Source organism: Propithecus coquereli, unplaced genomic scaffold, assembly GCF_000956105.1.
Source record: "Propithecus coquereli isolate 6110/MARCELLA unplaced genomic scaffold, Pcoq_1.0 Scaffold193, whole genome shotgun sequence".
Lineage (NCBI taxonomy): Eukaryota > Metazoa > Chordata > Mammalia > Primates > Indriidae > Propithecus > Propithecus coquereli.
In genome coordinates this window covers 3,210,138-3,236,821 of record NW_012144190.1, presented here as the reverse complement: position 1 = coordinate 3,236,821, position 26,684 = coordinate 3,210,138, and the positions used below count along the sequence as shown (strand labels likewise).

General features: G+C 56.6%; 4 protein-coding genes across 5 annotated transcripts; 1 reads left to right on the top strand and 3 right to left on the bottom strand.

Annotated features, from left to right (window-relative positions):
* Positions 1 to 1,315: 1,315 nt before the first annotated feature.
* On the bottom strand, positions 1,316 to 13,712 carry RASIP1 (Ras interacting protein 1). 2 transcript variants are annotated; one of them, XM_012643245.1, is made up of 12 exons: positions 13,508 to 13,712; positions 13,139 to 13,279; positions 11,942 to 12,621; positions 9,521 to 9,876; positions 5,936 to 6,589; positions 5,576 to 5,613; positions 5,189 to 5,340; positions 4,967 to 5,070; positions 3,575 to 3,818; positions 3,260 to 3,432; positions 2,283 to 2,430; positions 1,316 to 1,722 (listed from the first exon to the last, which is right to left on the bottom strand). In XM_012643245.1, the coding sequence occupies exons 2-12, from the start codon at positions 13,273 to 13,275 to the stop codon at positions 1,523 to 1,525; spliced, it is 2,886 nt and encodes a 961-aa protein (XP_012498699.1). In that variant the 5' UTR covers positions 13,276 to 13,279; positions 13,508 to 13,712; the 3' UTR covers positions 1,316 to 1,522. The 2 variants fall into 2 exon arrangements, with proteins under 2 accessions (XP_012498699.1, XP_012498698.1); XM_012643244.1 differs by having other exon boundaries at positions 1,317 to 1,722; positions 4,967 to 5,082.
* A 197-nt stretch (positions 13,713 to 13,909) lies between these two features.
* IZUMO1 (izumo sperm-egg fusion 1) lies at positions 13,910 to 17,661 on the bottom strand. The gene is made up of 9 exons (XM_012643030.1): positions 17,427 to 17,661; positions 16,895 to 16,969; positions 16,081 to 16,167; positions 15,809 to 15,829; positions 15,381 to 15,461; positions 15,102 to 15,202; positions 14,693 to 14,846; positions 14,260 to 14,437; positions 13,910 to 14,018 (listed from the first exon to the last, which is right to left on the bottom strand). Exons 1-9 carry the CDS (start codon positions 17,659 to 17,661, stop codon positions 13,910 to 13,912), a joined length of 1,041 nt encoding a protein of 346 aa, XP_012498484.1.
* Positions 17,662 to 20,777: 3,116 nt separating this feature from the next.
* Positions 20,778 to 22,453, bottom strand: FUT1 (fucosyltransferase 1 (galactoside 2-alpha-L-fucosyltransferase, H blood group)). Its single transcript, XM_012643071.1, has 2 exons — positions 22,423 to 22,453; positions 20,778 to 21,895 (listed from the first exon to the last, which is right to left on the bottom strand). The coding sequence occupies exon 2, from the start codon at positions 21,891 to 21,893 to the stop codon at positions 20,793 to 20,795; it is 1,101 nt and encodes a 366-aa protein (XP_012498525.1). The 5' UTR covers positions 21,894 to 21,895; positions 22,423 to 22,453; the 3' UTR covers positions 20,778 to 20,792.
* Positions 22,454 to 24,404: 1,951 nt separating this feature from the next.
* FGF21 (fibroblast growth factor 21) lies at positions 24,405 to 25,882 on the top strand. The gene is made up of 3 exons (XM_012643083.1): positions 24,405 to 24,791; positions 24,908 to 25,011; positions 25,592 to 25,882. Exons 1-3 carry the CDS (start codon positions 24,551 to 24,553, stop codon positions 25,880 to 25,882), a joined length of 636 nt encoding a protein of 211 aa, XP_012498537.1. The 5' UTR covers positions 24,405 to 24,550.
* The last annotated feature ends 802 nt before the right edge of the window (positions 25,883 to 26,684 follow it).

The window sequence follows — 26,684 nt, the reverse complement described above, 5'->3', positions numbered from 1 at the left end:
AGGGGGGAACTGGACTCCTTGTCTGAGAAAGAAGGGCTGAGGGCCTCCACTCCTGGATCCTGGGAGAGGAGGGACCTGGGGTCGGGGGTCCTGGGTCCTGAGGAGGAGGCACCGGGGTCTGGACTCTTGGGTCCATGAAAGGGAGAAAGGGGCGGGGCCTGGATTCCTGAATCTTGAAGGAGAAGGAGGTTAAGGACGAACTCAATACTCTGAGGAGACTAGATCCCGGATCGAGAGGGAAAAGGGGACCTGACAGGTCTCTGGGGAATAGAAGGGTCCCTGCGACCTGCATCTGAGAAGGAAACGAGTAGGGTGTCAGCCACCAGGGTCTGTGGGAAAGGGGCTGGGACCAGAGAAGTGACAGAAGAGTTAAGGAGGGTCCCCTCTCCACCCCAGGGGCTTCTCACCAGGTGGGCTTGGCGCAGCTGTGCTCTGGGGCCAGCCGAGTCCCGCGGTCTAGGCTGGACACTGCAGGCTCCGCCCCACCAGCGTGGGACCGCCTCGAACCCCCCTTCCCGGGGCGTGCTGGGAGACCTTGGAGCGGGGCGGAGGAGGGAGGGGGAGACAGGAGCCCCGCCTGGGACCCTCAGAAGGGGCGGGAGCACGCGCCGGGAGGGCTCGGGGCGGGGCAAATGTTGGGGTTCCAGGCTCGCTCCTCCCGCGCGTCCTGGGACTGTGGGGTGGGGTGGGGTAGAGCAGCGGACTGACAGAAGCAGGTGCCAGGAGAGGGGGGTCGGGTGAGCAGCAGCAGCAGGTGGTCTTGTCCCAGCCTTGCCGGCAGGTGCCACCTGTCGCCTACTTTTTCCCTGACGCAGCAACAGGAGTCAGGTTCAGTGGAGTGAAACGTTCAAATTGGGGGCCTAATCTCCTGAGTTTGAAAAAAGAGACAGGGGCCTGGACTCCTGAGTCTGCGGGAAGAGGGGGCTGGGAACAGGGACAGAGGTGTTGGGATTCAGCGGTGTGCCCAAGAGGCAGACAGGTCTAGAAGGGGGCCGGGACTCAGACTCCTGGGTCTGAGGGAGATGGGGCTGGAGTATGGACTTTTGGGGTGGAAGGGAGAGATGGTGGTTCCCACTAGCAGGACTGAGGGCCTGAAATTCGGCAGAGCAAGCTTAGGGCTGCGTTCTGAGGCGTACGGGAGGCTCCAGCGCTCCTGGGTTGGATTACATGCAAGAGGGCAAGCTGAGGCCGTGGCTATAAATACCTCCTTGGACTCGGCATGGGCCCAACGCTCCAGGCAAGGGCCCCGGTACCTTATTGCACAGAAAACCATCATCACTAGCGCACCCAAGTCTTAACAATGGAGGCGTTGCTAATACCACAGATATCTTTATTGCTCCTTGGCACTCACATTCCAAGCCTATCTTCCCACCTTCCCTCCACTACCCGAAAACTCAAACTCCCAGCATTACATGCAGGGGGAAGAACTACAACTCCCAGAAAGCTCTGCGCTCAGGCGCGCTCCAGTGAGTAGGAGCCCCCATGAATTTTCAAGGTTCGCGCGCTCCTTTGCTATTGGTTCTCAAGGAGGCGTGACCACGGGAGGTCCGTGGCGGTGATTGGCCGGTAGCTCCTGCTGCTCAAGATCCCAGAGGAGGCGGCGGAGCCTGCGCAGTTCACGGTGCAGGGCGTCGTCCGTCACCTGACCCGTGAGGCGCAGGCGAGAACTGCCCAAGGGCAGGATGAGGGGAGGGTGCGATGAGAAGCTTTCGAAGATGTCCCCTGAGGCCAAAGAAGATGGGGTTAGATTCTGAAAATGGGCGTGAGGTGGCTGTGTTGGAGGGAGCGGAGGCTGCATCACGCCCAAAAGAAGAAAAAACTTCAACCCCCAGCAACGCCTGGACCAGGGTCCACCCAAACGCAACTCTTGGAGTCCCCAAGCATGATGGGAGTCGTAGTTCAGACTATGAAAAGCCACCGTTGCCTTGGAAACGGGCGACGTAGTTGGGTCCCTAGGTCTGGGAGGAAGGGCTGGGAACTTAGTCTTAAGGATTCCTGAAGGTGGAGGGACCGGAGCCCGGACTCCTAGGACAGGTGGGTGGGTGGTTGTCGAGGGAAGAGGCTGGGGGCGTGACCCCTGAGAAAAAAGGGGGAGCTGGGGACTTGAACTCCTGTATCTTGGGGGACAAGGGGGCTGAGTCCAGCACTTAGGTCTAGGGGAGGGGAGGGTTAGGGGTCCAAAATCCCAGACCAGAAGGAAGAGGAGGGTGGAAATAGGAACTCCTGCGTACTGAGGAAAGAAGAAAGCTGGCAGCCCCAATGCTTGTCTCCCCACATCTCACCTGTGTCCACTGCATCTCGCTCTGCAGGGGGAGGGTCCCAGGCCGGTGGTGGCCCATGGCCGGGCCCCAGCTGGTAGTGGCTAAGCAGATGGTGGAGCTGAGCGGGGGTCAGTGTAGGGTGGTCAGTTCGTAGGCTGCTCCATGAGGCCTGGTGGGAAGAGCAGGCGAGAAGTGTATGGTCATCATGGGGCGGCTGAGAATCAGGACTGGACAGACATCCATGAAGGGAGTGGACGTGGTGGGCACATCGTGGGGTCTGCGCAGTGTCTGCTGGGCACTGTGAAGCCTGTTTGTCACCGAAGTGATGGTGGGGAAGGGTGTGCTCTCAGCAATTTTAAAAAATGTGGTTTGCTTCAGAATAAAAGAGGGTATAGGAAGTGGGTGGGGTTGGGGAAGAAACAAGACGGGCCAATAGTTCATATTATCGAAGCTGGTGGTGTGTACATAGGGATGTATTATTCTGTTGCAGCCACCTTTTATATCTGTTTGACAATCTCTACAACTGACCTAGATGGCATCAGAATCATCAGCAGAGACTCCACTCAGATTGTCTGGGTCCAAAATCCCAGTTTGGCTACTTATTACCTTCTGGCAAGTCACTGTGCCTCAGTTTCCTCATCTGAAAAACTGTCAATTAATAAACTACTAGAAGTGCTAATCACAGTGCTTGGCATATAATTTATGTTCAATGAATGTTTTACCATCACGATACTTGGTCTCACACCAGACTTCCTGACTCAGTATGTCTGAGGGAGGAACCCTGGAAACTGTTTTTAATAAGTTCCACTGGGATTCAGACGTAGCCAAGTTTGGTCATCATTGGTGCTGGCTTCTTTCTAGCTGCCAATGCATCACCCACAGTTTTCTGAGCTGGGGCAGGGATGACATTGGGTCCAAGGGTGAGCTGAATCCAGAAGGTGGCTGGGTGGCATCGAGGAGTCAGAGGTCAGGGTTGGGTACAGCTGACTAAGGGTCACCTTGAGCAGGGAGGTGCGGGGCACACAGAGCAGGTTCACAGCCATGGAGAGTTTCCGGAAGAACTCAGTGGCAATGTCGCCCAGCCCAGCTCCCTGTAGCCAGTCCAAGACAAGGTCCAGGTTGGTTCGGATTTGGACAGCTCGGGACCACTGATAGAAAGGTCGGCCTTGGCCTGTGATGGAAGGGTATTAAGGCTATGAGAGGCAATGGGTGGTGGACTCTGTCCTCCTGCCTCCCAGACCATTCCTATCCTTCAGCTTGGGCTCCTGTCTTGGCCTCCCTGACAGGCTCCCAGCCCCCAGCCCAACCCTCACCTCGTTCCATCAGTGAGTTGAGAAGGGAAGCATTGGAGAAGAAGAACAAGTAGCCGAAAGTCTGAGACACTAGGTCTGGGTGCAGTTCACACTGGCTGGTCAGTTCCAGGGCTGCCTGGAACACGCCCAGGGTAGGTCTCAACCCCGGAGGCATGGCCCCCAGCTCCGCACCAGGCCCCGGCAGCTCTGCCCCAGCTGTGAAAGGGTTACTATCCAGGAGAGCAGGCAGTGTTGAATACAGAGTCTGAGGAGATACAGAGGTGCAAACAAATGGTTAGACAACTCCCTGGAACCTTCAGGGTGGTAGAGCGTGAAGATAATGGGGAGCTTCCCAAAGGCTTCTGGGAGTTGTAGTCCAACTACATTCAACATCCTAAGGTTCTCCATGCAGAAATCCCTGCTTTGTAGATGGATTTCTAGCATTTATTAGGCCTGGAACAAAAGGCTTTCTATACGTTTCTTGGGTCTTTCAAGACCACCTCTTGTGCATTATGGGACTTGTAGTTCTCAGCAGAGACAACTCAAGGAGGACAAAGGATACTGAACAAAGAGGCCCCCTTCAGTCAAAGAATTATTATCCAGAGTTCCCTAAGGAAAGACAAAGAATGGAGAGTCAGGAAGTGAGAGTAAGGTGGCAGTTGACCAGTGGAAAGTGAGATCAGGCCAAGGACAGGAAATGAGGTCAGAGACAGAGAAGACATAAAACCACACTTGGCAGGGATGTAAAGGGAGTGAAGACTTGGAGCAAAGGGCTTCACAATCACGGCTGCTCGAGGAACTTAGGGACTGTCCGTCCCAAAAGATCCCCTCTCATTTCACAGACAAGGCATCAGGCCCACCGCAAGCCAGAAACTCTGAGAATTCCAAGAAGCAATATTAAGGTCAAGGTAGTGGCGGGGAAACTCGGGCAGAAAGCAGTCCCTGCAGGAAGGGCACTCAGGGAGAAAGAGCTCCGTGGCTCAGAAAAGGGAGTGAATTCGGAGCTGTAAGAAGTGAGGTCTGCAAACACAGGAAGTGAGGCCTGGCACTCACTTGACTGTTCCTGGCACTATCTGATGTATCTATATCTTTCTATCTATCTATAAAATGTATCAGCGACTAAAGAGTGGACTTAGAAAATGGGAGATTGAGAAAGTGGTAACAGTGATATAACCAGATAATGAAGTCAGCCTATCAAGAGGTGATGATTGCAAAGACAGGAAGTGAAGCCAGAATAGCAGGAAGCTCAAATAGGAAGTGATGTCATAACAGCAAAGTGCTGGGGTTAGATGGGATGTCGTGTCAGAGAAGCAAGAAATCTTGAGTCCAATAGGAAGTCATATCAGAGCCATACAATGTAGTTTAAACAGGAAGTGATGCTATATCGAACCGGAAGCAAGGGACAAGGCCGACCTTGGTGAGGTAGTAGACGGACTGCTGGAAGGTACACATGATGACCTCATCCAGGAGGGCCATGGCCTCATCACACAATTCCAAGTCATTGCAGAGCTGTGGGTCTGAGGACAGGCCTGGGGGTGAGAGGAAGAACCAGAGGCTGGCAGCCAGAAGCCCAGGTCCCCAGGTTCAGGGAGTGACAGAGGGCTTGGGCAGGCCTGAGCCTGGGTCAGAGCTCACCCTCCTGGTCAGCCTCCTTCTCCATTTCCATGACCTTCTCCTGCACAAAGCTCAGCAGCTCAGTGGTGTTGGCCATCCACAGCATGAGTGGCCGCAGTTCCACAGACACAGCCTCAGGAGTCAGGGGTACCTCGGGGACCCCTTCGGGGTGGCTGGGGAAAGAGGAAGGAACTTGTGATCCCTGCCCAACTTTCACCAAAGTGTCCAAACCCCATGATCTAAGTCTCAGTTGGGGACCAAGACCCACCCCCACTTCACAGCTGGAAAGGCTGAGTCCCAAGGAGGAGCAGAAACTCTCAGTGAGACATGCATGGGGTGACCCCGGAAACGGGTGCACATCCCAACCCCTGCATCCGGCCCACCCTTTCTGCTCAGTATTTCTCTTACTTTTCTGGCTGACGGTCTCCAATCTCCTTAATCTTTTCCTGTGGAACAGTGAGATCAGAGTCAAGGGGAGAGGGATTCACTGAAGGACTTAGGGGTCAATACCCTGGTTTTTCTAGAAGCACCTTTTTGACAGAGCCTCTCCCCACTTTTCAGATGGACTCTGATCTCAAGCTTCAGAATAGTCTCTCCCTCTTCTAACCCTTTAAAACACACACCCCTGTGATCCGCTGTAGTGTAGATCATGGGAAAGGTAGTTTCATCCCACCCAGCTACGAAAGAGGGTTGAAGGTGGGGAGGGGAGGCTGGAGAAAGGACTTGGGGCGCAGGTGAGACTGGAGGAGGTGGGGGCGGGGCGCTCACCCAGACGGCCTCCTTGATGAGCCGGGCCAGGCGGCCCAGCAGGCGCGGCAGGTGGCCCAACTCCAGCTCCCGCGCCGAATGTTGCACGCACAGCGCGAGCAGCGTGGCGGGTCCGAGCGGTGGCAGGTCTCCAGCGCCTGCGGCCGCGGCGCGCACGATCTCGCCCAGTAGCGCCTCCTCCTCGCGCGGCCGGAAGCGCAAGACTGGCTCGCGGCCGTCCAGATAGGCGGCCAGCGCCTCTCCGCGCTCCTGCAGGCCGCGGCCACACAGGCGACAGGAGAAGGCCCAGCCAGGGCCGGGTGGCGTGGCCCCGGGGCGCGCGGGAAGCCACGGTGGCCGCGCCGGCCCTGAGCCCCCAGTGCGGGGGTCCTTGTACATGAACAAGAAGTGCTCGCCCATCCCCAAGAGGTCTCCCGGGTGCAGCTCGGCCTCCCGAAGCAGGAGGCACCCGTTGTGCGTGACCGGAGCGCCCCGGGATGGGCGCACCATGGCAGGGGGCTCGGGGCCCGCGCGCACTGTGCAGTGACGGGGCAGGATGTCTGGGGCGTTGAGGAAGGTGTCCACGTACGGGGCAGGGGACCCGCCGCGGCCGGACGAGTTCCCGCCGCGGCCGAACACGTGCTGCTCCCTCGTCATCACATACACCACGAAGTCCTGGAGGGAAAGCGAAGGTGCACTAAGGGCACCACTCCGCCAGGAACGGACGCTTCCACATAGACCCCTTTCTTACAGTGGACTTGCTCGTGCCCCACCTCCTTTGAACGAACACTTCCAAGGAGATCTCCTGGGATCCCACAGGACTCTCTAAGTACCCCCATCTCCCACGAGCGGACTTTCTGTGGACTCTTCCAAGGCACTTTCTATGGTAGAATGTCCCATGACACCAACCCCAAAGTCTAGGTACTTACAAGGAGACCCCTTTCTTGACACGGACTCTACCATTTTATTCCCCCAAACAATAGATGCTTCCAAGGGGATCTTTCTCCAATGGACTCTCCCGTCGTCTCGCCTCTTCTGAATGGAGTCTTCAAGGCAATCCCTTCCTACACTGGACTCTCCCATAACACCCAGTCAAGGATTGGGTGCTCCCAAGGACATCCCCGTTTCCAAAATGGACCGTCCAATTACCCTCATCCTCAAAGAATGGACCTTTCCAAGGAAGCTGTCTTTATTCAAGGAACTGCTTCATTTCCCTACCCCTGGCCCCACCCACTTGTCCGTTATTCCACCCCCCATGATGGAAGCTTCCAAATACATTTCCCTTTCCAATAATAGTTTTTCTCAATATTCCCAAAGCAGAGAACGGATACCTTTTAAAAGAGATCTTCCTTTGAACAAATGTTTCTTTCAATTTCTCCATCCCATGAATGTACACTTCCAAGAATACCCCCTTTCTACAATGGACTTGCTCATGAATTCCCACCCCATGATGAACTCATTTTCGAGGAAACATATGCCTACACCTATTACCCCCACTCCCGGATGGAGGGTTCCAGAGACTCCCCTTCCATCAATGGATGCTGTCAATATTCTCATCCTAAAAAAAGACATCTCAAAGAGATGGGCTCTTCTAGTAACTCTGCTTATAAACAGACACTTTCAAGGCGACCCTCTTATAATGGAGTGTCCCATTTCATCCACCAAATAAACACATGAATTCCAGAAGACCTCCTTTTTTTTTTTTTTTTTTTTTTTGAGACAGAGTCTCACTGTGTTGCCCGGGCTAGAGTGTTGTGGCGTCAGCCTAGCTCACAGCAACCTCAAACTCCTGGGCTCAAGCGATCCTTCTGCCTCAGCCTCCCGAGTAGCTGGGACTACAGGCATGCGCCACCATGCCCGGCTAATTTTTTCTATATATTTTTAGTTGTCCAATTAATTTCTTTCTATTTTTAGTAGAGACGGGGTCTCACTCTTGCTCAGGCTGGTCTCAAACTCCTGAGCTCAAACAATCCGCCCGCCTCGGCCTCCCAGAGTGCTAGGATTACAGGCGTGAGCCACCGCGCCCGGCCTGGAAGACCTCCTTTTAAAAATAGATTCTCTCGTCTCCATGCTATAAAAAATGTAAGCATTCAGTCTGACTCCCGTCCTAAAATAAACCCTTCCATTCTCCATCCATGTCTGTGAGAATAGACATCCTGATCTGTGTAAACCCCCTTTCTACACTGAACTTTACTGTTACCCCACCCCATGAATTGACGTTTCCAAAGAGACCCCTTCCTACAAGAGATTCGCTTATCTGCCCCTCTAGAAAAACAGGCCTTTCCAGTCTGACCATCTTCTAAAGGTAAAATCTGTGTGCCATGCCTGTCTGCAGGAATGAGATGATCCAAAATACACGAGCCTCTTTCAACAATGGGCTGTCCTGTCCCTTAACCCAGGAAGGGATGCTTCCACAGCACCTGCCACGAGCTCTCACATTACAGCCGCTCCGTGGACAGACAAATCCAAATAAATTCCTACAACAGATTCACCTATTATTTCTGTCCACAAGGAATCTACAATTCCAATGAAGCCTCTTTCTTACAAAGGAATTTCTCATGAACCCCACCCGGGGAAGAGATGTTTCTAATGTTTCCCCCTCTTCCCACAAGAGACTTATCCTCTTACATGGCAGAATAGGTCCTTCCAATTTGACCACCTTCCCAAAAGAGAGCCTCTTGTTCTCCAACCTTGTCCAGCGGAATGGGCTGTTATGAAATAAGCAAGCCCCTTGCTACAATGAGCTCTCCCTTGTCCCCTTGTCCCCCACAGGCAGGAGTGAATTCTTTCACGTGAGCTGTTCTCTGAATAGTCTAAACCTCGCACCCATATCTACAGCCAAGCTGCCTAACCCTATTGGATCTCTGTGACAGTAAAAATGGAACTGGCCAATAAGCTCCACCACCTTCTAGAGTGGACTTTGCCATTGGTCCCAGCTGTACTTGTTGAGCTTGGCTGTAGCGTTGTCAGCCAAAGGTGGGCAACACCATAAGGATGAATTCCCCAATCACCACAAATAAATGAATTTTTCTTTCTAATAAAATATTACATTTCTTGATGCAATACTTTCCCACAGATCCCACCACCAATCCTTTCTTCCTCTCTGCTATCTAACAAAGAAGTTCTAGTATCACCCAAATATGTAAAGTAGATAGAAGTATCAGTACCACCTGCCTCCATCAATAATGGTCAAATGGTTCCAATGTAAACCATCATCTTTTAACAATGGATCCGTCCACTCCCCTATCAAGAAAACATAGGTTTATGCAGAGCAAGATCCCAGGCACCAAGTGATTTCCCTGCTCCAGCGGATGGACTCTCCCATCACGCCTCATCAAGAAATGGACGTTTCCAAAGGGATCTTCTTTCCTACAGTGGACTCTCCCTTGAGGAAGACAATGCTTTCCTCCAACTATGAATGAAGTGAACCATTCCCTATGTGCCCCTTCCAGTACCTCCTCTCGTCTCTGACCTTATCGTCTACTCAGGAACCTTGCTGGACCACGCCTCCCAGAGTGCCCTGGGAATTCTGGGAGTTGTAGTTTTCCTGCCCTCCAACCGACGGGTGGAGTAGAGGGCTCTCTCGGTAGGGGAGGTGGCTCTCACCTGGGCGTCCTGGTAGCCCTGGAGCAGCAGGAAGTAGGGGTGGTTGCTGGGGGCCTGGATGAGGCACTGAGTCAACTGATCGAAGTCCCCAGGGTCTGCGGATCCGATTTGGGCTTCAGCTGCCCCTGGAGCCATGCTAAGTGCCTGCTGCCTGCGTTCCTGCTGCCGCCGCCGCCGACCCTGCAGGCTGAGCTCGGACACACTGCGCCTCAGGGACAAATTTTCTGAGCGTTCCTTGCCTCCGGATCCAGCCGGGGGCCCGGATCCCGACCCTGGACCAGGACTGGCCAGCGCCGCCCCTCCAGACGCCGCCCGGGAACGGTTCTTTTGTGGCCGCCACGAGGGGGCGCCAGTGCCTGCGGGGGGGAGAGAGGGGGAACAGTGAGGCTGGGCCTGGAAAGACAGAAATTTTAAGGAGACAAGGAGTCAGAGAGGTGAGGCTGCTTCCCACGTTTAGGCTTTTGTATATGCTGTTATCTGTGCCTGGAACACATTTCCCTGCTGACTCCTACCATCTTGCAGTTTTCAGTCCAGAAATTTTGTTCATTCTTTTAACAAGTATTTATTAAGCACCTACTGTGTGCCTAGGACTGGGTAACAGAGAAGACTCTGCTCAGCCCTCAGGGAGATAGAAACCACCTCCTGAACACCCTTCCCTGACAGTCCACTTTGAGGCAGGTAACTGCACCACCGTGCCCTGGCACGGTGGCCAGTGGAAATGAGCTGAATGAATGAACCAATGTTTCCCACTGGGCTTGTGATCTGGGAGAGCCAGAGCCTCACCTGTCAATGTCCCCACTGTATTCCTCAGGACCCTAAAAAGCATGTGGCTCACAGCAGGTGCTCAATGAATGCTTTTTTTTTTTCTTTGGAAAAAAAGACAATGATTATAATTGCCATTTTTTTTTTAATATACAGTCTTGCTTTGTCGCCCCGGGTAAAGTGCCATGGCGTCATCACAGCTCACTGCAACCTCTAACTCCTGGGCTCCAGCAATCCTCCTGCCTCAGCTTCCCGAGTAGCTGGGACTACAGGCACGCAGCACCATGCCCAGCTAATTTTTCTGCATTTTGTAGAGACAGGGTTTTGCCGTTGTTCAGGCTGGTCTCCAACTCCTGGCCTCAAGCAATCCTTCCACCTCTGCACCATTCTTTATTAAGCACCTATGTGCCAAGCCCTATGCTAGGTCATATATATATATATCCCATTGACTCTTCACCTAGGATTTTGCTGAGATTAACTGGCAGAGAACATATTGGAATCCAAGCCTGGTTCTAAACCAGTCAGTTTAATTGCTAACAACACTCTGTCTCCCAAAGGGAGACTCGGAAACAGAAAAGCGGTTAGAGAGCTCCCTGAGCAGCCTCTGGCCCTCAGTGCGCCAGGCGCCACCCCTGCCAGGCTCGTCCGACACTTGCCATTTTATCATTGACACCACCTCCTGTTCTAGGCCTGGTCTTTTCAGAGACCAGGCCCCATTGTGGCATAACCTTCCTTGGCCTCTACAAATAACTCTTCCTCTAGCTTCTTCCTTTCCCAGGTGCCCACATTTGGCAGGCAACTCAGCCTAAGGCCACCTGATCCAAGGCTGGTCCCTGTGAGGCTCCGCCCACTCTGAGTCCCCGCCAGGCCCGACCTAGGAGCCCATTCCTCCAGTCCCTTTCCCTTCTAGGCTCCACCCACATAGGCCCTGCCCCTCGAGAACCACTTCAACCTACTTCGCAGAGTGGCTTCCTGCCACAGCGCCCCGCGCCCCACGCCCCACGTGCCACCACGAGTCACCACGCATAGCGCCACCCAACATCTCGTGCTCCAGGCTCCTCTCTTCAGCAGGCTCAGCCCCAGCATCACAGGCTCCGCCTGTCGGCTCTGCATCTCCCCCAAGGACATCATCCATACCTACACCTCCAGTTCCTAGTTCTCTCAATTTCCATTTCCCTCCAACACACAGACTGAATCCCTCCTTCATCTTGCAGACTCCTGCAAATCCTACAGGACTGCCCGGCTCCCAGACCCCACAAACACTCCCCAGGATCTACTATTGTGCAGGTGCCGCTACACATTCAGCCTCATCCAAGGCAGCCTGAAATGTCTACTGAAGGCCCTGACCCCGTGCGATCCACTCTAGGACACTGCCAACCACCGCCAGCAAAGAGGCCCCGCCCCGCCAGAGCCCAAGCCCCGCCCCTGTAAAAATCCCACTCTACCAACAGGCCCCGCCCTACTCTCAGGCCTGCCCATGTGGCTGACCCGGCCCGGCTCCAGCTCGGCTCTCCACGGACTGGGTCCTACAGGTAAGGCCCCGCCCCTAGCCCGCCCCCAGTCCCAGAACCCCGCCCCAGGGCCCGCCCCAAGGCCGGTCCCGCTGGCCCCACCTCCCGCGCCCCGCGGCCCCGCCCCCAGAGCCCCCGGCCTCCTCACCTTCGCCGTCCGCGACCCCGAAGGCCTCCTGCTCCAGACGGCGCGCCTCCTCGCGGCCGCGCAGCTCGAAGCGCCGCGCCCAGCCGGGCCGCGCCCTCCACAGCTCCTGCACCAGCAGCGGGCGCTCGGAGTCGCCCAGCACTCGCAGGTGCTCCGCCCGCCACTCGCCGTTGCCGGCGCCGGCCGCCGCGGGCCTACCCAGCGCGTCGCACAGCGCGAAGGCGTCCACGCTGTCGCCGGGGCCGCTGCCAGGACTGCCCGCCAGACCGTAGCGCTCCAGCGCCTCGGCCACGAGCTCGCGCGCCGTGGAGCGCGCCGTGGCCAACACGCTCTTGTAGTTGGCGCCCGACGCCAGTCCGGCGCCGAAGATCTTGAGGACCCCCGGGGGCGCCGTGGCGCGGGCGGCCAGTGGGGGCTCAGGGGCCACACCCGCCGCCAGCTCAGGCAACTTCTTCTCGCTGGCCCAGCGCTGCGCGGCCCCCGGAGTCCCAGGGCCTCCCGCGCTGCCGGACCCAGCAGTCCCGGTCCCCGAGCCCCGAAAGAGCTGAGAGATGCGCTTGGCGCGGCTACCCGAGGCTCCCCCGGCCGCCTTGACCGCGCCCACTCGCCGTAGCTCCACGTGCGGTGGCGGCGGGAGCAGTGGCTCACTGCTGCGGCTCCCCGTGTCCGAAGACGAAGACCTGGGAGCCCGCCGGGGAACAGAGTCACGGGAGAGACAAAGAAGGACACCGAAACGGGGGAGGGGGACAGATTAGGAGAGAGGTAGGCAGAGACCCCAGACAGAGAAGGGAGGAGAGCCCAGGGCGGTTGGAGATGGGGGGTGGGCAGAGACCGGAGGCAAAGAGAGAGAAATAAAATAAATAAATAAATAAAGGCGAGTCCCACAGAAGGAAATTCCAAGAGATGAGCAGGGAGAGGAGGAAGGAAGGTGAATCAAAGCCCTGCGCCTTCTGTGTTCCCATCCCCGTGCCCATCCGGCCTAACTCCATCTCCTGCCCAGCCTGCCACCCTCCACCATGCCCTGATATCACCGTGTCCCACCGTCTCCCCCTGCCCACCATCTCACTTGCCCATTCAGGATAATAACCAGAGCCAACCCTTTCGGGGTCCCTGGCAGGCCCCGGGTGCAGGGACCGGGCCATAAGCAGGGGCAGATCGCAGGGCAGGGATGGGAGTCCTGTGGAGATGGGCACTCACTTGACAGAGGCAGCGCTGGGCCAGCGTCGCCCCAGCTTGGCCAGCTGCTTCCTGGGGGAATTGATCCACAGGCCCACAGGGAGATGGAGCTTCCCAAAGCGGGGGCTTCCGCCCTCCTTCCGTTCACCAGACAGCATGGCCCTAAGGGAGGATGGGAAAGGTCCCAACTCCTAAGGCACCGAGTGTGACAATGGGGTGAAAGGGACCTGGACCTCCAAGTGGGGGGGGGTTGGGGCTCAGACTCTTGAGTCCAGGTGGAGGAGAGGGATGGGACCCTGGACTCCTGGGTCCTGGGAAGGGACATGGCCAGGGACTGACTCTGGGGTCCGAGGGAGTAGGGGTCTGGACTCCAGGGCCCCTGGCTCTTACCCTGCTTCGGGTCCGGCAGCACCCGGAGGCCCTGGCTCCCTGGCCTGGGTAGTTCCACTGCTCTCGTTCAGCCTTTGCCTCTGCCCCAGCTCCCAGCGCTGGGTGGGGGACAGGAAAAGGCAAGAGGAAACCCGGCAGGAAGAGCGGGGAGGGGGCGTCCTGTGAGGAGACCAGGCCTGGGGGAGGAGATGTGGGTAGGGCAGGCCCTGCCCGATTCCTCGATCCTGGAATTACATGGCGGTCGGCCGGCCCCTCCAGGATCCAGGGGTCCAGTTTCCGGCCTCTCTTCCCTCAGGCAGGAGCCCATCCCCAGATTTCTCTTTTTGGGAAACCAAAAGTTAGGATCAGTCCAGAGGAGTGAGTCGGACACTTAGACAACAAGATAAATCTTTATTGGCTCCTTCAGTCTTCGGCCTTTTCCTTTGGAACCCGGGGGTGCTCAGCAGCTGCATTGTCAAGGCCGAACAGTGAGGACTTTATGAAATCTATCACCTTCGTTTGACACAATATGCTGGGGGAGGATCCAGGTTAGGTACTAATTTGAGTGCGGGACACCCCTCCCAGCCGCTCTCCATCTGAAATATTTTGTAATAATCTAAGCCTCGTCCTAGGGAGTCCCCCCCCCAAGCCCGCCCCACCCCGAGTGGAAGTCCGGCTCTCTGTCCCCAGTAGCTTCCAGACCTGCTTCTGCGCTGGGCACTGGGGAACCCCGCCCCACACTCCAAGTCCGCCTCCGCCAGTGGGGTGCTCACGCGAAAGCGAGGCTGACTGTGAGCACTAGCGAGGCCCAGAGCAGCAGCCCTGCAAGGCGGACTTTCAGCGTGTTCTCCGAGTTTGGAGACTGGAGCGGTGTGGACGACTCTGAGGTCCCCTTGCCCTGGGTTACGATGTTTGGCGACGGTTTCTCCTCCTCGACCCGTGTGGGCAACACTGATGGAGAAGGGACAAAGAGGAGAGCAGTCCTGGAAGGGCAAAGGCAAGCCCGCCCAGCACCGAGCTCTGCAGGAGGGAATCTCGTCTCCAACTGCGGGGGCACACCCTGTGCATGGGGCCAGAGACCACGCCCCAGGCAGGAAACCACACCCAAGGGAAGCCACGCCCCCACAGCTAACGCCACGCCCCTGGAGCTGGCCCCAAACTCCTGAAGAGTGTAACCCACTCTTCTCTCAATCCCACAGCACTGACCTGTGACATTAAAATAGATGATGGTGGCTGGGCTGGAATTCACAGAGCCCAGCTCGCAGCGGTAACGGCCTGCATCCTTCGGACCCACCATAGGCTTGGTCAGGGTGGGCGCTGTCCTCATGGACACCAAAGTCTCAGTATTGTTCTCCCAAACCTAGACCCAAGCTCAAGGGGTCACAGAGGCCTGGGGAATTCAGGGGTTGGGGGAGTACAGAGAAGATCACGGGGCCTTGGTGCAGGAGACAGGAGTCCACGATGCTACTGGTCAGGGCATGGGGTCCCCAGGGGTCAGTAGAGACCATGGGTCATGAGGGTCGTGGGTGCAGGCCAGTGGATCTAGGGGCCAAGGAGCTCACACAGACATGATAGACTGTGGGGGTTCAAAGTTTGCAGGAGTTGAGGACCCCACCCTGTAAAATCTGTAATAGGAGAGGCCTTCTGAGGCGTGATGCCAGTTCAACTCACAGTCCAGGATCATGTCTTCCATTTGATGGACCTCCACTTTGCGCTCTGGGGATGAGGGAGGACTGTGGGACACTCCTTCGTGGTTCTCTGCCCTCCCCTAACCCCCTTACATGTGGTTGGAACCCCACCTTCTCCGATCTGCTATCTCCATCTCAGCTTTCTCAGTCTCTCATCTCGCCCCACCCCTCTTGCACCAACCCCTCCTACTGGGCCCAGCGCTCACCCCCGCAATTGGAGGACTTCCGACAAGCATGAATCTGCTTTTGGCAGGTGCTGCACCAGATCAGAGTCTGAAACATCGTACCTGAAGGGGCAGGGTAAAGGCTGTATTTGCCCGTGAAGGGGCGGGGCTAAAGGGAGAGGACAGGGCCGCGGGCTGGGGCTGGGTCACGTGACAAATCCTAAGGAGGGACAGGGCCAGAACGTACCTGGGTAGGAAGCAGGTTCAAGCAAGGCTCAGTAAAGAGCGTAAGTAGAAGACGACCCGCTCCCCCAGAAATCGAAGGTGGAGAAAGAGTATTGGAGACCTGGGAACCTCTCAGACGTGGAGAATGAAAAAAACACCAGGATCCAAAGAGGGGAAAGGGGAGATAGGGTATTCACGGGGCAGGGATGAGGGGTAGAGGGCCAGCTTCCATGATCTGGACTCACCACATTTGTTGGGACAATAAGCTGCCTCATAAGGGAAAAGGGAGAGAGAGACGACAGTCAGATTTCTAAATTAAAGAAGATGGAAGAGAGGGTTGGGGGAAGAGCTGGGGTTTGGGCTCTTGGGTCTGAGGGGGAAGCACTTGGGCCTGAGGGAGCAGGAGTCTGGGGCAGCAGAGGAACTGGACTCAGAGAAGTAACTAAAGGGCTGGGGATAGGGACTGTTGGGTTGTGGTAGGAGGGGGCTGGGGTCCCAGACTCCCATCTTCCCTCACCCTCTTTTTGGAAGTGAGCAGCGTAGGTGGCAAAGGTTTCCTTTTGCAGGCGCAACATCCAGAATAGCTCCTTCACGAAGAGCTCACCTGGGAAGAAGCAGAATGGTGCAGTGGTCCCCCCACCCCCAATCCCAGATATGAGGTGCCGGAAGTTTGCCTCTGTCTGCAGAGCCTGGCATTCTCAGGGAAGGACATCGAAATTGACCACTTAACCTAATGCCGGCCACTAGGCTAAGCAATGGACATTTAATCTTCACAGCAACTGAGGAACTAAGGCACTGTATGCCCTCCATTTTAGAGCATTTTATTTTATGTTATTTTATTTTTTGAAACAGAGTCTTATCTGTCACCTTGAGTCGAGTGCTGTGGCGTCAGCCTAGCTCACAGCAACCTCAAACTCCTGGGCTCAAGCGATCCTCCTGCCTCAGCCTCCCGAGTAGCTGGGACTACAGGCATGTGCCACAATGCCCAGCTAATTTTTTCTATATATTTTTAGTTGGCCAGCTAATTTCTTTCTATTTTTAGTAGAGACGGGGTCTCTCTCTTGCTCAGGCTGGTCTCGAACTCCTTAGCTCAAAGGATCCTCCTGCCTCGACTTCCCAAAGTGCTAGGGTTACAGGTGTGAGCCACATGAGTCGGCCCATGTTAGAGCATTTTACAGCTGAGGAAGCTTCAAAGTCCTTTGCTCAAGGCCACACAGCTAGGAAGTGGCAGAGCTGGAATCTGAAGCTAGCAGTCTGACCAAGAGACCACGTATCACCAGCAGCGGCTTCCCTGAGAGATTGTGGGGTCCCCAGCACCCTGGGTCTATTACCTTTTACATCACTGTCGGTGATGCGGTTCAGATCCTTCAGCAAACTCCAGGATGCTGTGTTCAGTGTGGCTTCATCTGTGGCAGGGGTGGGGGGAGATAGAACCCTAGATTCCAGCATTACTGTCTCATTGGCCTGCCTAGCCTTAGAAATACGCATGGGTCCACAGGGCAAGGGTAGGCCCGGTTAAGGATTAGCCTTCTGGGAGTTGTACAGAAAATTGTCAGATAAGTGCTAATTATTACAGCCTGGCGCGGTGGCTCACGCCTGTAATCCTAGCATTCTGGGAGGCCAAGGCAGGAGGATTGCCTGAGCTCAGGAGTTTGAGACTAATCTGAGCAAGAGTGAGACCCGGTTTCTAAAAATAAATAAAGAAATGTACGGAAAACAGTATTTACTAGCCCTAGGGAACCCCAGAATCTCAGCCTTCTCCATTGGTGCACCCAGGAGACCTGCTCCCAGCCACTTCCTCCCCCTGGCCCCAGCCCTCTCCGCTCCCAGGACCCCGGAGTCTGCTCTCTGCTCTGCCCTCACCAATGGCCCCCATAAAGGAATCCTCCTTAAGTGGCAAGTCTTTGAAATCGTTCACGGCCTGTTCCACCCTTTCCATCACATTTTTGTGATGCTGGACATCCAGGTGGCCAGGCAGGTAATCTTCTTTCAAGGACTTTAGTGCCTGCTTGACCAAGGGGCTACACATGACACAGCCCCCAGCAGGAAGCAGGCAGCCGGCCAGAGCTGCCAACAGGAGGGCAAAACTTGGCCTCATCGCCAAGAGCCGCAGTCCTCGAAGACCGTCAGGAAGGGTCCTCTCACTCTAAACCAAGAGCAGGCGAACGCTAAACAAAGAGAAGCCAAAGTTCATCTCAGAGAGCGCCACTAGACCCCCATCCCCCAGGTCCCCAAACTACGAAACAAGGATCTTCAGGAAATCTCCAAATTAGGAGGACTGATGTCCTTCATCTGATGCCTCTAAAGTGTGAAACTGAATCCAGGGGACCCCCAATTTAGAGACCTCCCTGCACTCCAACTGAGAGCTCAGTAAACTATTAAAGAGGAGGCACTCACCAGTCCCCAAATTCAGGACCTGGAATTCCCCACCCGGCTTACCCCTTCCCAAACTATAGGATTCCCAACTCCCCAAATTGATGTGATCCTAAACTCCAAGCCTTAAGTGTATCAACACTGAGGCACTACCCCCCAGACCCTAAAACCTCGCACCTCAAGCTGAAAACTCAATAAACCATTTAATACAGAACCAACCAGGATGTCATCAAACTCAGAACTCCCTCAAAACCAAAACACACTCTGAGTCCCTAAACTGGGGACCCTACATACTTAAGCAAGACTTCGTGCCGCCCTCCATGCTGCCCTTGTCCACCCTTCCCCAAGACTAACGGACCCCCAATTTGTCGGGCACACCCTTCTTAGGAAACGGACGAGACCTGATGCACCCTGAACAGCGATGCATCCTCCACAGCCGCTCCCCGACCTTGATTCTTGACTTATAAGGTGCCTTCAAACACTAGGGTTCGCTGAGGAGCCCAGGCCAGGTTCTGAGGGCTTTTAAAGAGGAAGCCGGGGTCACGACCTTCTGCTCTAATATTTTCCCATGGCTAAAATTAAGGATTTTGTTTGGGGCGAGAGTGAATGGGTTGCGTGGAATAGTTTTCCACTGGGGTCTGAGTCACGGAAGGTCCCCTGTCTACCAGCAACTTGGAGCCTTCCTCTTTGAGTTTCCCACGTGAGGTCCCTAATTTCCCGAGATAGTCCCGGGGCTTTTCCTTGGCCCCACCCAGAAGCCCAACTCTGAGTCGGATTGGACTGCAACAAAGGGAGGCCCCGCCCATCGCTCCATAACGTCACAGAGGCGGCCACCTTTTCAGACTGGAACTTACTTCCCAGTATCTACCGAAAGGGAAGTTAGCTGCGTGCTCCGGTTTCCAGAGCCAGGCACCGGGCCTCTGGCGTTTAGCTTCCACCCTTCCCATGGCCCCAGGACCCAGGCTTCCGGTTAAATGCCCCCGGCCCTTTGGAAACTGGCGTGGAGCCACAGAGATGCGGGAAGCAGATATTTTAACCTTAGGACTACGACTCCCAGAAGGCCGTTGGGCCTCTTTCTCCATAGCAGATTAGCACCGCCACTTCCTTAGCTTTATGGGAAATGTAGTTCAATCATTATACTCTTGAGTCACCCCCTTCACCTCTCCCCAGGCTATGGGGACTGGACACGGAGGTCCCCGTGGGAAGAGAGATCTGGAGGCTAATATTGAAGGTCCCGGACCTTTGGGTCCTGGAAGGTCTCTCTGTCCTTACTTTTCTGTGTGACTGAAACAGGGAACCAAAAAACAGGGACCACAGCTCACACAAGTCCAGCCACAAGGGATTTAAGTAGGGACAACACCCTGAAACATCAGGAATAATGAAAGTCCTTGGAAGCTGCCCGACTTCCCCTCTTACAACACACACACACGCGGCTCCAAATATGCTACAGAGACAGGGGTTGGTGATATGGACTTTTAATTCACACCTCCTGCTCTCTACCTGTGGCAGCTGAGTTGGGAATGGTGCCCTGAAACCCCTGAGAAGACTAGAAGCTTGGGTTTGATGTGTGGATGGGGGATGTGATCAGAGTTGACTGTATTAAAAGCATCTTCCTTCATCCTCCAAAAAGCAGCAAAGGGCTCCTGAAATCTGAGTCAAGTATCCTGTCCTCCTCAGCCAGACCCTGTGCTCCTGCCTGGGTTTGAGGCTTGGGCCTTTTATCCCAGACCTGCCCAAAGCCAGATCTAGTGGTTCTGTGAGTTCAGGAAGTGGTTGGCAAGGAACACAGTGCCTCCCAGCTTTATGCAACCCCACGAGGGCATGTTTACTGATGCCTGCTGACTTCCAGAGACAGAACCCAGACCCCCAGCAGCCCACCTGCAGAGGAGGGTCAGCTTCCTTAATCCTGAGAGGCAACCTGAACTTGGATTCAACATCTGCAGTTCCTGTCTTTGGCAGTTTTTGAGCTTTAAAAAAAAAAGTGTCTCTGGATCTCTGGAAAGTTCTGCTTCAGAAGCTGCAGTATTTCAGCAGCTATCACTCTCCCCACTTCCATATCCTTACCTGTCCACTACCCCCGAACCCTCACCCCCCAAAAATCTTTGACACTTTCTTAGGGGCTGAGGGGTTGAAGAGAGTTCCACTCTGCTCACCACCTACCCCAGTTTTTCCAGAGCCTGGAAGCAGAGCAGGATGTCGGCTGCAATAGTTTATCTTCCCTCCCAATCTTTCTGGCAATGGTGGGTGTTGAGCTTCTGGTTATACATTCATTAGATTCTTTACCTAAGTTTTCTGGAATTCCAGAACCCCATTGCCTCTGGAAGGGTCCTTCAGGGTTCTTCACAAGCATTAGACCTGGCCCTCTCTAAAACAAATCTCCCCCCTAGAAGCACTCCAGAGACACAGGGGAGGAGCTGGTGAGTACTTGCTCTAGACCCACCACGAGCTCTTTCAGGCTTCTGAGGACCCAGGGGAGAATTAACATCTCTTCTAGAAAAGTCCAGGATGATCAACACTAGAGGAAGTGTTCCTTGTTCCTGGGCGCTGCATCTAGAAGTACTTAGATATGGGCTGGGAAGAGCAGATGGGCACTGCAGCTTCTAGAACTGCCAAGAGCCTTTCCAGACATTGCCAGGATATTCTGCTACTTCTAGAATGTTCAGGCAGTTCCAGAAAGCTTCCCCTTCTCTCCAAGTCTGCCCAGCTAGAATTGCTTTAGAAATGGCTGCCCACCTGCTCCAGGACCATCACTCAGAAAGTGATGGTTCTGACCAGAACCCAGAAGGTTCTAGGTCTCTGGAGACACGTACCACTCATTCTGCAATGATCAGGCTATTCTATAAAGTTTCCTGGCTCTCAAGGCCCAGTGGATGTCCAGAGTGGAGATAAGTCTGCATTAATGCCCACCCACTCAGGCAGGAAGGCGGCCTCCGGCTTAAAGATCTTTAGGAACTCAGAGTCTGGCAGGGTGAAGTTGGCCAGGTAGACGGTATCTCCACCAGCCAGGTAGGCAGCCCAGAAGCCGAAGGTGCCGATGGTCATGATGGTGTGGTTGCACTGTGTGAGCAGGGCAAAATCTTTCCCCGGCGCACCTTCCTGCCCATTGCCAGCAAAGATCACGTCACCCTGAGAGGTGTCGATGTTTTTCCGGCACCACTCCATGCCATTGCTAGTGACCACAAAGATAGGGGCTTCATGCCGTGCCCTGAACCAGTCCATGGCCTGCTGAAGGTAGGCTCGGTCACCCACCACACCCTTCCAGCGCTGAGGCATAACCTCCAGATAGTCCCCACGGCGCACATGGACACCCACGAAGGTCCTCGGGCGGTCCCCAGTGCGGCCCAGGCGGAGCTGACTCAGTAAACTCTGGGCCTCTTCTCGAAGGTGGTCGTGCAGGGTGAACTCGCTGCGGATCTGTTCTCGGAGATGGTGGAAGAAAGTCCAAGAGCAGGGGAAGCCAGAGAGCTTGAGCAAGGGATCCTTTAAGTGGGCATACTCCTCTGACATCCAGTCATGCAGCTGCAGCTTCTGCCAAGGCATGTGGCTGTCCACTTCGGGTGACAGTACAGGTAGGGTGATGCGGAACACGGGGGCCAGCGCGGCATGCATGGCCGGCAGGATGAAGGCCCGGCGGCCGTTGAGCTGCGCCAGGGCGAGCAGGGTGGCATATTGCCCCATCTGGTTACCAAACCGGCCGTCGGGGTAGATAGTCCAGGTTCCTGAGAGGGAGGCAGGCAGCTGGGGACAGGAAGAGGAGGTGTTGGGGTCCAGTGGTGTACCCGACAGGCAGAAGACGGCCACTGGAGGTGTCACCAGGTGGCGGTTTGGACACAGAACAGATAGGTCTAGGCCGTGTTGAAAGACGTCTTGGTTGGTATGGAGGAAGAAGAAGACCGCTGAGAGGACACAGACTAGCAGGAAGGCCAGACAGAGCTGCCGATGGCTGAGTGGCCACATGGCTGCAGGGGAGGAAAGGCGAGTTAGCAGATACTCAGAGCCCGAGGAGGAAGGTCAGGGAGGAGAGGCCTGGGGTCCAGGACTACTCAGTTCCGGGGAATGAGGAAGCTACAGGTTTAGGCCCCTGGGGCTCAGGTAGGGGAGGCTGGGAGCCCGAATCTCAGCTTTGAGGGATGAGAGGCTTGGACTCTCGGGGGACAGGGAGGGAAGAAGTGAGCAGTGGTGGTTTCCAAAATAGCCGGCGTCCAGGTTCCAGCACCTTCCCCCCACCTCTGGGAATCTCGCCTCTCCCCACGTGTCAGGTGCACTGAAATTGGACTCTATTCCACCAACCTGAGGAGCAGAGCCCGCCACCGAGGGAGCAGGAAGCACCAGTCCGCGTGGAACATGCGAGGATGGAGGACGCGACCAGATGGGGGATGCCGGTGCGGGGGCCGCGAGAGCTGGGAGGTGGCGGAGACTCGCAGGGCGTCAGGGCGAAGAGGTCAGGGTGCACCTCCGGGTCTCAGCCATCCTTAGTTCCACTCACCTGAGCTCCTTGCGGGTGGCGGACCCACAGGCGGCTTCGAGTGGCGGGAGCGCTCTGTCCTCAAAGGCAGCCCACATCCGGCCGTCCCCGGAACCCCTTACACCATTCCCCGGCCCCCCAGCCCTCCCCTGCGCGCCGCCCGCCCCGACTGGCTGCGAGGGCGCGGGGAGGGGCGGAGGTGGGCGGCCCCCGCCCTCCGGGCCGGCAGGTAGCAGCCGGGCGGAGCCCCGCCCCGCCCCCGCGCCGAGCCGCGAGCCCCGGGCTAAGGCGGCGGCCCCCGTCCGCTCCGCTGCGCAGCTCGCGCGGGGACCGCGCTCCAGCCCCCTCCTCGCGCCGTCCGCTTCCCCCGGGGGAGCCTCCCTGGCCTCCCGGCAGCGGCCGCATCCTCGCGTGGATCCGGACCCCGGGCGCCAGCTGCGGTGCTGGAGCCGGGAGTCCCGCTCCGTGGCCCTGTCCCCTCCGTGCCGGGGCTGAGAGGCCGCCGCCCGTCCCTGGGTGCGCAGACCCCGGCCACGCCCCAGCCGCTGGGCGGGCCGCGACTCCCGGGCCCACCGGGAGGGGACATACTGCGTCCCCCGCCGCGTCCTCCCGGGAGGAGGGCGAACCTGTTTGCGGGCTGCTCGGGAGCGGATGGGAAGCCTCCTCCAGCCCCCGGGCGGCGGCGCGAAAACCCCAGCCTGAGGGTGCCCCGCGCCCACCGCGCCGCGATCTCCCATCCCCCGGCTGTCCACACTCGAATTCCAGGGTCCCGGCCCCCAGGCCCTGCCTGGTGGAAATTCTAGGGTCCCGCGCCCAACTGCTGCTTCCTAGACCACCCAGGCAGCCTCAACCGCGAACATGAACGCTGAAAACCCGAGTGGAAGAGGGTTTGTCCCCGCTGCCTCCTGCAGACGCCGCGGCAGTTGGCGCCGGGAACCACGGCGTCTGCTCCGCCGCCGACCACCGCCGACCGAAGCCTTTTCCGCAGTCGGGGGCCGGCTCCGCGCCTGCCCACCCCGCCCGGGCAGCCAGGCCGTTGCATTGAAGATAAGTCCTGGCGAAGATCCAGGAATTTCACTGGATTCACCGGAGATTTGACCATTATTTCTCCAGACTCAGAATTCCCGGCGCTCAGACCCTCCTCCCTCGGACCCAGGGGTCCAGGCCCACCCTTAGCGGCTCCAACAAATTAACCAACCCCTCTTCCCTCTGGGTCTAACTGCCCCCTCCAGAGCCCGGCTCAGCTGCCAACTCCAGTGAGAGAATCTCACCCGCCCCTCCCCCAGGCTATTTTGGGAGCACCTGTTTGGGCCTGAGATAGTTTTCTGGTGAAAGAAACACCAGGATTGCATCAGGGAGGAGGAGGCTGGGGTGTCTGGGGTCTGAGCATCTGAACAGGGGTTGATGAGGTTGAGACTGGCCCCTTGCCTGGTGGGAGGCTTCCAAGACAGGACACTTGTGTCCCTGCTGAGGAGGCTTTGTTCATGTAGCAGTTGCTGTTTTCCTGAAAATCAATGAATCCCAGTGTCAGACCACTGCCCTCCCCACCCCCACACCTAAAAATTCAGATAGGTCACAGAAATTCCACTTTTGTCACGCAATCTGCATTAGTGAGCCAAGGAGATGATTTTTCAGGCTCCCAGCACCCTCCTCCCTCAGACCCAGGGGTCCGAGCCCCCAGCCCCTCCTCCCTCAGACCCTACATCCTCTTCCTTGAGACCCAGGGGTCTCCACCCCAGCCCCTTCCACCTGGGTCCCAGTTAATCAGGTCCTCATCTCCCTCATCCCCTACACCCCGGAGTCCAGGCCCCCAACTCAAAGGACCCCCAGATTGCATCATCTGTCCGGGCCGCCCTGGCCACGGTGGAATCCTATCTCCCGCCAAGCAGGTCAAATATCATGAGTCAGGCGTGCGGAGGGTGACAGGGCGGGCCCGTCTGGGTATAAATTCTGGAGCTTCTGCATCTCTCCCAAGAGCCTGGGGTGTCTTGTCAGCTGGGGATCACGAGCAAGAGGACCCAGGCACTCAGGCCACCTGAGCAGCGATCTGTGAGTCTGCCGTCCTGGACAGGCAGATCTGGAACTGATTCTAGACCCTTCAGCGTCTCCAGCCTCCCACCCCTGCGCCCGCCTGAGGACTGAGCCATTGATGGGCTGGGACAAGGCCGGGGCCGGATTCAAGCACCCAGGACTATGGTTTCCCACGCTGGCTGTCCTGCTGCTGGGAGCCTGCCAGGCGTACCCCATCCCTGACTCCAGCCCCCTCCTCCAATTTGGCGGCCAAGTCCGGCAGCGGTACCTCTACACAGATGATGCCCAGGAGACAGAAGCCCACCTGGAGATCAGGGAGGATGGCACAGTGGTGGGGGCCGCCCGACAGAGCCCTGAAAGTGAGTGTGGGGGGAGGCCTGGTCCTGAGTGGGGACCACTGGGGGCCACGGTGCCTGGGTCTCAGACAGAGGGGCGGGGGAAGCCCTCTGAGGCCCTTACCTCCTTCTCCCTTTAGGTCTCTTGGAGCTGAAAGCCTTAAAGCCAGGGGTTATTCAAATCTTGGGAGTCAAGACCTCCCGGTTCCTGTGCCAGAGGCCAGATGGGGCCCTGTATGGATCGGTGAGTTTCCCGACCTTCCTAGCCCACCGCCGTCCCGGCGTCGTCTTCACCATCTGGGGCACCCTGTCTTAAACATTCGCCTGAGCCGGACTTGGTTCCATACTCTCTGCACACCCCGAGCTCGCTGCACCCCTGGAGGTTGGAGCTGTTGTAATTGATGCTTGTGAGATGGGGAAACTGAGGCCCAGGCAGAGACACCGTTGGCCTCCAGTCACGAGATGTGTGGATGGCAGAACGGCCTGAGAGGCCGAGTCTCGTGACTCCTTAACCTCTGCTCCTGGCCACAGGCTGGCCACAGGGACGCTCGCTGAAGCCACAGCCAGTAAAGTGACCAGGACCTTGGATCATAGCCAGACCCCCTGCCTGGCCTAAGAGAGCACTAACTGGTCCCTGGGCTGGAATGTTCTTCTCTGAAGTCAGGACAGGGAGGTGGGCACTGGGGTGCCCTGGGGTGAAGGATGAAACCGGCTTTTAAGTATTTTGTTTCATGCAGGAGGGGCTGGGGGCCTGGACTCCTGGGTCTGAGGGAGGACAGCATGGAGGGATCCTGGGTCTCTGATCCCTGTCCTTTGTCCCCTAGCTCCACTTTGACCCCGAGGCCTGCAGCTTCCAGGAGCTGCTTCTTGAGGATGGATACAACGTTTACCGGTCTGAGACCTACGGCCTCCCTCTGCACCTGCCTTCCCCCAATTCGCCATACCGGGACCCGGTGCCCGGGGGACCAGTCCGCTTCCTGCCGCTGCCAGGCCTGCCCCCAGCACCCCCAGACCCGCCAGGGATTCTGGCCCCAGAGCCCCCGGATGTGGGCTCCTCAGACCCTCTGAGCATGGTGGGGCCTTCGCAGGGCCGAAGCCCCAGCTATGCTTCCTGAAGCCACAGGCTGTTTGTTACTGGGTCTCCTCTTTATTTATTGAGTTATTTATCTTATTTATTTTTTTATTTTTCTTACTTGAGATAATAAAGCGTCTGAGAAAGGAGGATCAGAGTGATCGCGTGTGAGTGTTTGAGGGAGGAAATGGGATCTGCTTCCTCGTCTGCCCTTGACCCTGAAAAGGCCCATCCGCCTGCCCGGCACTGCCCTAAGTCTCCAGCTTCCCTCTGGGCCTCAGTTTCCTGCTCTGCCGAGGTGTCCGCGGGGCTCCAGGACTATGCCTGCTCTTTCATAGGCAGGATTTATTAGCCACCCCCCAACCCCCGTGCCCAACCTCCTGTTAGCGTTGTGGAACGCTATTTCGCAGAGGCGCCTCAATAACAGGGGACTTTTTAAAAAATGACACTGCAGACCCACAGTCTCATGGGAGATGTAGTTTCCTAGGTCATTAAGCAGTAGGCATGGGGAGATGTCTTGGTCCTCAGAGCTGGGGCAAGGACTCCTGGATCCTCTGGGTGGGTTTGGTGTTAGGATAGCACTCGAGTCCTGGGGAGTCAGAGGGCTGGACATCGGGACACTTAAGTCCCAGGAGAACAGAGATATAAAGACCTAGACACCCTGATCTGAGAGAGGAGAGGCTGGAGGCCAGGGGCTGGGAGGCCTGGGTCGCAGAGCAGCTCCAGGATCAGAACTCTTCCATCCGGGCACTTAGGAGTTTTGGAGAGTGATGACTATCATGGAATTCAATCCCAGCAAGGGAGTTGCCTGGTCCCCCTCCCCTCCCACAATCCAGATTTCCATG